Source organism: Embiotoca jacksoni, unplaced genomic scaffold, assembly GCF_022577435.1.
Source record: "Embiotoca jacksoni isolate LCO1_2020_lvr unplaced genomic scaffold, fEmbJac1.0.p SCAF_9, whole genome shotgun sequence".
In the NCBI taxonomy this organism is placed as follows: Eukaryota; Metazoa; Chordata; class Actinopteri; family Embiotocidae; genus Embiotoca; species Embiotoca jacksoni.
The window spans coordinates 18,720,362-18,729,922 of NW_027185447.1; the positions used below are offsets into that span (position 1 = coordinate 18,720,362).

Genomic DNA, 9,561 nt, shown 5'->3' on the forward strand with positions numbered 1-9,561 from the left:
AATGTTAAAACTGAACTTGATACTCCCACACAAATTCTTTATAGAGTTTTTTGTGAGGGCCCACAGGTCAAAAAGGTCAGTGGACACTTCTTTAATCCTAAAAAGTGCATTTTATTAATTAATCATAAATTTTTTTGTAATGTAAAACCTTAATTCTGACAACCACTAATAAGTAGCTGTCACTTAGGTGTAGTGGAGCACAATGTCTCCCTAATATGTGGCGGAGTAGAAGAAAGTTTTGACTGGCTGGACAATTAAAGTGTACTTTACCAGACGGACATGTAAAAAGACAAGATAGCCTAAAATTTAATAAGAATATTAAACGTTGTTGGTAAGGCAGGCATTTTTTATTATCTAGTCACTGCTCTGTCTAATATCAGCCACTGAGGAAGCCTTTTCGCAACAGGTGTTGCGACTCGTGCAGTTTCCGAAGAGCACCTGAAGGCAGCATGAGGGCGCCCCGGCTCGGCTCGGCTCGGTTCGGCTCGGCTCGGCGGTGCAAACAGCAGCTCCCCTCGAGGAAAGTGAAAGCCAACGCCCAACGCTCAGTTCCTGCAACCGTCCCTCCCTCTTCAGACAGAGAGCAGGCTTTCAGCAGAGCCTCTGCGGTCGTGACGGAGTCCAGTCAGAGTGCTTCACCCAAACTTTTCACCGGAGAAGTTGATTCATTCGCCTGCGGGGGAAGAGGAAAAAAAAAAAGAAAGGAAAAAAAAACAACAACTCGTCGCTGGCTTGAGCGGTAGCTACGGCCACAAACACGGGGACCGTTTTTTTTTAAAAAATTCCGAAACACCTTTCACTTTGACGCTCGAGTTTACCGTGTTTGTGGTTTTTTTTAATACAACGCATAGTAGGTTCAGTGAGTTATTTGTTACACAATGGGTGATACAAGTGGGTCCAACACTGCTAACTGCATGGAGAAGCTGAAAAGTTACGTGAAGACCCAGAAAGGCACCATCCTCACAGGAGAAATAGTAAGTTTACTTCAAGACTAACGTGGAACTTTTACCTTACTCTGTAGCTTTTTTTTTTTAATAATTGTCAACAACTGCTTACAAAACTGCAATCTGTAATATGTTGTGTGTGTGTTGCAACTTTCTTCTACTCCACCACATATTAGAGAGACATTGTGCTCCACTACACCTAAGTGACAGCTACAGTTATTGTTGTCATAATTAAGGTTTTACGTTGCAACACACATCACCATCTATGAAATATTGATTAGCTAATCAATATTTCATAGATGGTGAAGTGGGTTAATGTTGGGCAGCTATTGATTTTTTTTTTTTTTTTTTTTTTTTTTTCTAATTGCTACAGCAGCCTTTTAAAACTTAACTTTGGTCAGAAATAAGCCGCATTTTCTCCTGGTTCTGTATCTTTGAATGCAGGGAATGAAAAGCATGTGGTCTACCGGTGGAGGGATCATGAAGTGAGGTTAAGGGTTTCCACCTGTCACGTGTGCTCCTCTGTTTTCTCATTTCGCACCAAAGAGCCAAATGCTGAGTGTTAATGGCAGATGAAGGGTCACGTGGGTTAACTCAGCCCAGTGGCTGTTGTCAGGCATCCCCTTGTTGTATTTAATACCACAGGCTGGCCGCAGACTATTTGTAGGCAGAGGAGTGAAAGTCCGAATATGGTGAAGAGAAAATGCAGTGTATATCAAATTCCTGTTAGTATAAAGGCTCATAAAGGGATTCCCCCCCCCCCCACCCCTGCCCTACATTATATCTCTGCACATCTGGCTCCATTTAAGCGGAATATATGCACCCACAATGGTGGAAATAGAAACATTACAGCAACACCCATGCCCTAATAATAAAAAAGGTAGTATGAGCAAAGCAAAGCAAAATTTCTTCCTGTCGGGCAGGTCGTTGTATTTATACTGTCCTGGGCCTGGTTTCACATGAACGCTTTTGTTTGTATTTCACAGCTGTGTGTTTTCTCGACAGAAGTTGCTCCAATCTTTAATGCTGTGCATGAGGTTTGCATTTTCAGTGGATGAAAGTAGGGAAGTAAATTTACTCGAATACTGTACTTAAAGTACAGTTAATTAAGCGTCCCAGTTCTTTGCCACATTGTCAAGTCAGTTTATTTATATGGCACATTTATGCCCAACATAATAATAATAATAATAATAATAATACCAAAGTTAATTAACACTACCTTGACCAACCAATGCATCTTAACTACGGCTGCAAATAGCAATGATTTTCATGATTGTCTATTATTTTTCCATGAATTAATCAGCTGTTTGGTCTTTAAAATGTATATATACATATGTGTATATACACGCAGTTAAAATGTCTTGTTTTTTTTCCTGATTAACAGCCCACAACCAAAAGATATTCAGTTTATCATCATACAGGATGACAAGAACCAGAAAAGATTTATGTTTATTGAGCATATTTGCATTAAAAAATTACTTAAAATAAAAATCTAAATCATGGGCAATTAATTGTCTGGCAACTAATCCATCAGTAATTGTTGCAGCTCCACTATCAATAATCCTGTGAGGAGAGCAGCACTTTGTGCCACTGATGAAAGGTTTCTGCTCTCACAGCTCAGCAGGCTCATTATAAAGCAGCTCTCAGATGTTGGTGGTCAGTGGTCCACCCACTGTAAAGGGGTTTTTTTTTTTTTCTGAGCTAATGGAAATTCCAGAGTAGTGTGAAGTTTAGTCCTGAGAACAAGGAATGCATGAACAGCTTAACACGCACTTCTCTGCTTCACGCACCACTGGATCCTGCCTCGGAAGTTTGTTGTTTCCTTTCCCGCTCATGAGTTTACTGCAGTTTTGATAAAGTCTAAAGGAAATCGTCTGTGATGGTGGATATCTGAAATAGTTCACTGTGGGAGGGAAACAGGAAGGCAAATGTCATTACTGCGAATTATTTCCAATTTAAAAGGGCTATTTCCTTTTTAAATTGGAAATAACGGCAGCAGCCAGGGTTACTGATCTTCATGTTGCTCCTGCTGGTAAACCAAAAGTATAAAAGATTAACAGCAATGTGTTAGTGCCTCGCTAAAATTACATCGAGAGTTGTTTGTCTTTTTCTTTTATTCTGTCTTTCAGAGAGCGACTTTGCTTGAACATGTTCAAAGTTGTAGTGCAACACACAAGCCACACGCCCATCTAGTGCAGACTTCTGTTTGTCATGTGGCCCGGTTAAGCCAGGAGTGAGTGATAAGTTGGGATGAGTCATGCAACCGAGATGACTGTTGACCTTTCTGTTCAGTTGACATCACGTAAGAGGGAGTGAGATTGTCTTATAACTGAAAAACCTTCCTGTTGTTATTTATCTGCTTTTCAAAATTTCTTAGTCAGAATAATTATTGAAAGTAAAGTAGGGTGGAGAAAGCAAGTGGTGGAAATGAGTAATGAGAAAATGAAACGGAACTTTCCTTTTACCCTCAACACTCATGCTATCCACATTGGTGAGTCACAGAAAGTGCCCCAAAAAAAACAACCCGCCCCAAAATGTAAGTGACTCCCCTAGCAACCATTGCTGTTTGGTGTGTCTCTGCACCGCGGACCGGCTCTTGGCTCTCATGTTGCTGCTGACTATAATTAGCCAACCGTTTGCAACAATTCCCCTCCAGTCAATTTAAATAGAGCAGCTCATTCTGGTGCTGTGAATGGATCCTAACTGGGATCTTTGAAAGCTGCCCTGTGCAAACAGATCCACCGCTTTGTTGGAAAACATAACGGTGTCAACATCTCAGAGCCTTTCTTGTTCCGAGGGACTCTCGTAAAGTGGGTGTTCCTCCGTGCGACGGCCTCCTCGGTGGCTGCGGCTCTCGGAGCAGCCGGCTTCGGCCTGAATAGAGCCTCTTTTGTGCAGGACTTTGGCCTCGGCCTCTTCGCTACTCTACAGAGGCAGCCTGTGCCAGTCTCGAGAACACATGAACTACTGATGCATCTCGCTCGCTGTCTGTGCGTGGCGGGTGAGGGGAGGGGGAGGCAGCAGTGGCAGATGTAGAGCTGCCATCGAGTCCGTTAAATCATGTGTGTATCATGTAGACTGCAGTGAGTTGACTCCGTCTAATGAGTTGTCTCTGTCTGAGAATAAAACGCTGCAATTTTCACAGATGCGCTTCTTTTAGAGTCCCATTTATTTAGTCAGCATTACGAGAATAAATGACCTAAGAAGAAAGCGGAGCAGCTGGATGTTGCAGGACAACAGATTTTGTAGCAACACATGATGAATGAGTGATTATGGAGATTGAAGGTTTATTTTGTCACATGCCAATTCAAAATGTGCAGTGAAATACAGGTTTTCATACTCTTGAGACTTTTTCTTCTTAAGACTGGCCTTGAGAAAAGAATCATAATTTTTTTTTTTTTTTTAAGAAATATAAATAATAAAATCAAGGTTTTAAGAGCTGCAATAATTAGTCGATAAATTGTTTAGTTGACTGACAGAAATTATTTTTCAAGCACTCATTTAATGGATCCAAATGAATGAATGAAATTGTCAGGCTTAAAAAGACGTTTAGAACTTCGAACTATTTGAAGTCTGTCCGGCTTGTGTGAACACATCTGCCCACACAGTTGGACAGCAGCAGCAACAATAGAGATATTGAAAGAAAGAGGCTGATAGTTGAGCCGTGGGCAGCCCGAGTTTGTGATTTCTCCACGTTGGCTGCGTTTCAGTGGATAGAGAAGAATGCACGCTGACTTTTTTTAAATTTTTTATATATATATATATATGATGGAACAAACACTCGCTGTAAATCTAAGATGAAAGCAGCATGTGTGATAGACTGACTGACAGAGTGAATTATATTCCATTCAGTTGTCTTACGCTAACAATATTATGGGTTGAAAGATAATTTGTCTTGGTTATCATGCGAGTGTTGATTTGGAACAAGTGAAGTGGTTTGAGTAAGCTAACAATGATGGCTTTGTCGGAGCGATTTACTGTCGCACAGTTCAATGGACAGATTTATTTTCTGTTGCTATGAGATGGTCAGGACTGTCTCATTCAAATTGCAGCTGATCTACACACTGTTTATATCATGTAATTCAAAGTAACCCGCAAAGTCTCAACAGCGAGGAGGAATTCAGGCAGCATCTGGTGGAACCGTGAAGATTTCTGGAATATCAAACATTATTTTCTCTTTGTTGTCCCCCCCCCTCCATCTCCCCGTTCCCCTTGTATCACTCGTAGCTCCTCAGTTTCATAGTCATCATCTGCTTCGCTGCCTCTGCGTCTGGAGGCTTCTCCACTGTGGCCATCTGTGAGCTGATCTTCGCCATTATCTTCTTCATCATCTTCATGATGGAGCTGGACAAGCAGTTTTTGCTGGTGAACTGGCTCTGGAGCGTGAGTGTCTGACAGCACACGTACTTACACACAGGCTGACACATTTGAGATGCACGTTGCTTCATCTTCTGCTTCCCTCTTTTGTGCAGGATTTTTTCCGTGCCATCATTGGTGCCGTCCTTTACCTCATCACTTCTCTGATCTGCGTCATCAGCAAAAATAGGGACGGAGCGGCTGTCGCAGGCGGGGTCAGTTATGTCACCGTGAACCAACCTGTGATCTCAACTGTGTTCTGAAACTGTTCATGTTACCATGCAGGTTTTATTGTTTACCTTGACGACTGTAAACTGTTATCTATGAGTCATTTCCATGATGTAGAAATTGAAACCCGCAGGCTTTGAAATTGGCCGCTGCGTTTACGCTACGATACACAATCAAACTTTTGGAGAAGTTGCTCTGACAGTATTAAGTAATACTGCTGTCAAATCACATGTCATGCTTCCTTCACGTTCGGGTCTACAGCGCACTGTACGACTTTTCTCATAATGGGACTTTTTCAGGCAAATTTCTAACGGAAACTTCAGGTCTGTAAATTCAAGTTGTTCAGAAACATGTCTTTCCCTTATCATCAGCTGTTCAGCACACTGTGACAGTTCTGATTTTATCAGAGCCAGAACAGGATGCAAGAGAAAAGACGTCCAGTTGTACGTATGGTCACACACAGAAAGTAAGAGTAGCTCAACACACAGCCACTAACTATATTATTAATGCAACAGGAGTTATTAAACAAGCTACATGAGTAATGAAGAGGGGAAGTAGTAACACCTGCAGAAGACCAATAACCAAATTTGGATCCATAAGTTGCTTGCTATTATTAGATTACATCACATCTGTGCATTATATCTGCGATTTGCATCGGCATTTTTGGAAACTTGTCAAATGTGGCCTCAAATTTTGTAGAGTTTCTGTTGAGACTTTTACAAGCAGGTTAAAAATGATTAGTGTCACTGGTTCATTGTTATAATGCTGTTCTTTACTCTCTTACAGTCTGTTTTGATTATACTAAAGGAAAGATTTTAATATTCTGCGGATGTTTTTCAAATCTCACTCTGGCCTGGTGATGGAGACAGGAGACTTATTGTATTTCAAAATCTCCCAAGTGTCTCTGATCCATGAAGCCCTCAGATGTTCATTCTGGCCTGACTGTTGTGTAGCTGTTATTGGCTGAATTTTTTTTAACTTTTTTTCAAGTGGAAATTTCAAGAAATAGCCGAGGGCTAAAGAGGTTGAGGTCTGGCCAAAAATCAATTTACTACGATGGTGTAAGAGCTACCAAATTTAGCAGGAGCGTCACTACATTATCAACTGCTCTTATTGTCCAGGAGGCATGTTGATGTCACGTGTGTCCGGCCTCTAACACATCAAAAATGTGTGAAATGTAAAATGAGCCGCAGCCACGGCTAGAGAGAGGGAGAGGACGGTGCATCGGACCCAGCTGGTCTGAGTGAGGAGGTGTTGATACACCGGGCATCTCACGAGATAAATGCAGGAACAAAATATCAAAGCGGCGAGCTTGTCGTTGTATTACAAATAAAATGGAAGCCAAGCGCAACACGAACCACACAACCTTACTCTCTGCTTCCTTTTACAGTCAGACGAGGACATTAGCAAATATTTTATCTGTAATTTTCTGATAATCGTATTTGTTTATTCTTTCTTTCTTTTTTTTTAATTCATGTTTTTTCCCTCAGTATTGAGTGCTTACTTTGTGGCTGATGTCAGTGAGATTTATGTAAACCTTCCTTCCTTCTTCTGTCAGTGCACTACGTTCTATTTTTATGCCTTGTCTTTGGTTTCATTCTTGCAACACAAAATCCATCACGCATGTATCTACAATACACACAATACACACCAGATCAACTTCCTGAACCTTCAAGTCAACGTGACAGTCTGGAAGTAAAAACAAATATGTGGCCGTGCAGCAAAGTCTTGTCGGCACTTAACTTTAGCTGTGTAGCACACATATTGACAGTTTATTGAATCATTACAGTATTTTGATGCATTTTCATGAATCTTGTTTTGCATTCACCAACTTGGTGGTCCCGTATGTGATCAATGAATGTAACCAGCGTCGTGATTCTGATACCGAGCCGTTTCCTCTCAGGTATTTGGCCTGCTCGCTGGTCTGCTATTTGCATATGACACCTACATCACCTTCCTGCAAATCAAGATTACCAGACAACACTCTGCGGCTTCTACTGGTGAGCGCAACAGATTTTTAACTTTCGTGATGCACTCCAGATATGCTCTGGATGACCAAAGAGAAGTTTTCGCTGATTTATTTAATTTTTTTTACATTTTTTTTTTTTCAGATGACAGAGTTTAAACACTCCAAGACGCATGTACCTCTGTCAAAAAGCGCAGCGGAAAGAGGACATTGTGCAGCAGTGGACCGGGTCAGAGAGAGGACGATGGACAGTTAAACGAGCAGGTCACAGTTTAATCAATGCCACTGTAAGGCGGGAACAGATGAGATTTTATTTTAGTGCCAAGCCCGGGAGGAGGATGTCATAGCCAAAGTGAGCGGTACTGTATTTCTGTGCCTGCATGCCGACTTCACCAGGAATTCCCCTCCCAAGCTTTTATTCCAACCTCAACGTACCACTGGTTAAAAAGGGAAAACTGTCAGTAACAGGCAATGTAACACTTCGGTTGATGTCATCAAGCAGCTTGTCTAATACACTTGTCTACTGTTAATGGACTGCTGTAGTAAATATTAATTGTGTTATTTGGACTTCAGGAGTAATTGACACTGAGATGGGTGCTTGAGGAATTGTTTAACACCATAATTTTGCTAAATTTGTTTTCTGTATTTTAAATGCGATTTCTCAGATGGTTATGCATTTCCTTTTCTGTAATTTAATCACTGTAATGCCTGTGTGTTACAGTGCCTTATTCAAATGAACTAGTTCCTTCATCTTTTATTCCTGAATCCTAAACATTTGTAGTGGCCTGCTGTCATTGAACAGCAATCATTTGTTTGTTTTCGTTCCAATAGAGTTTAGAGTGTTTAGAGCCTTTAACCATCAAACACGTTAATTATTTAAATAACAGTGTAATCCTCCAGTTTTACCCATCTCCTTTAATTCTTGCTCAGGTTATTATGTTTTTTTCTTACATTTGTAACACGTTTTGAAGGTGCAGAATATTTTTCTGTCATCGTTTTACACTGCCCAGTCGTACGGTCCCGTTTCTTACGCGTTCTCTTTTGATGAGGCAGATGAAGAAAAGTCAGTTTCAAAAAGAAAAAAATTGTTGAAACTTTAAGATTAATGTGGATATCACAATAGTTTGTACTGTAATTGTTTTTTCAACCCGTTGGCAGGGATTTGTCCAAGTAAAACATTGCCTCAATATTATTTTTTTTCTAACATGCTTTACAAGAGTCTGCAGCTTGTAATTTGAAGAGTCAAAGCAGCCTTGCTTTTGGAAATAAAAGCCATTGATACAACAAAGAAAATCTGTTTTGTAGCCTGCATTGCACACAAATCTTTCATTCTCCAAGGACCTCATTTGATTGCATATATTTCTAGGTATTTAGATTTTGACTGTAACTTGTCTTCTATTTCGTTGCCACTAGATGGAGCAGTCTGCCACTCATCTTCTGGCACTGGGAAAGTTAACAGTTTAAAATCAACTAATGTTAACAAAGCTGTGGTGGTGATGTCGCAGTCTCTAATCAGGGTTCTTGGTATTTAAATGTGATCGGAAGTGACTGTTTTTACACTGTTCATGTCTTGATCTTTGTTGATGTAGTGCTGCACGCATCTGTGAGCTCTAATCTCATCTGATTTTCTTTTTCATCTATTCAGTTCATGCATGTTGTCCCTACTTTTCATTTTGAGATTGTGTTCATGAAAATCCTTTCCTACTTTTTTTTTTTTTTGCTTTGGTGCTACAGCCTTGCAATTGCAATAACCACTTTTAGGACGCTTGTCATTCGACCGACCTGCTGTGGAAGGATGATAATCCCTTGTGTGGCTGCCATCAAACTAGTTACCATTGTGACTCACTCGCCCAAAACGCACCAGTGTGCGTATTTAGTCTTCAAAAACATTTATTCAGGAATAATAATTTGGGGGATAAAGCCACAGTGGATGAGTAGAACCAAGATCTGAATGTACAGATGGATATAGACTGAACATGTCATGAATCAAAAACGTCTAGTTAGGACTCATAAATCTTTGTATGCATGTCAACCTATTTTGTAGCCTAGGTGAAATACAGGCCAAAC

The 9,561-nt window shown here is 40.6% G+C and overlaps 1 protein-coding gene across 1 annotated transcript; it reads left to right on the forward strand.

Moving 5' to 3' along the window:
- The first annotated feature begins 547 nt into the window (after positions 1-547).
- On the forward strand, positions 548-8,787 carry plp2b (proteolipid protein 2b). The gene is made up of 5 exons (XM_069140485.1): positions 548-974; positions 5,172-5,327; positions 5,417-5,515; positions 7,432-7,528; positions 7,640-8,787. Exons 1-5 carry the CDS (start codon positions 879-881, stop codon positions 7,651-7,653), a joined length of 462 nt encoding a protein of 153 aa, XP_068996586.1. The 5' UTR covers positions 548-878; the 3' UTR covers positions 7,654-8,787.
- The last annotated feature ends 774 nt before the right edge of the window (positions 8,788-9,561 follow it).

Excerpts from the sequence above, each read along its gene's own strand:
- plp2b (XM_069140485.1), top strand. The coding sequence starts at position 879 with ATGGGTGATACAAGTGGGTCCAACACTGCTAACTGCATGGAGAAGCTG. Across the intron at positions 975-5,171 it reads CCATCCTCACAGGAGAAATA|CTCCTCAGTTTCATAGTCAT; the intron begins GTAAGTTTACTT and ends TATCACTCGTAG. Across the intron at positions 5,328-5,416 it reads TGGTGAACTGGCTCTGGAGC|GATTTTTTCCGTGCCATCAT; the intron begins GTGAGTGTCTGA and ends TCTTTTGTGCAG.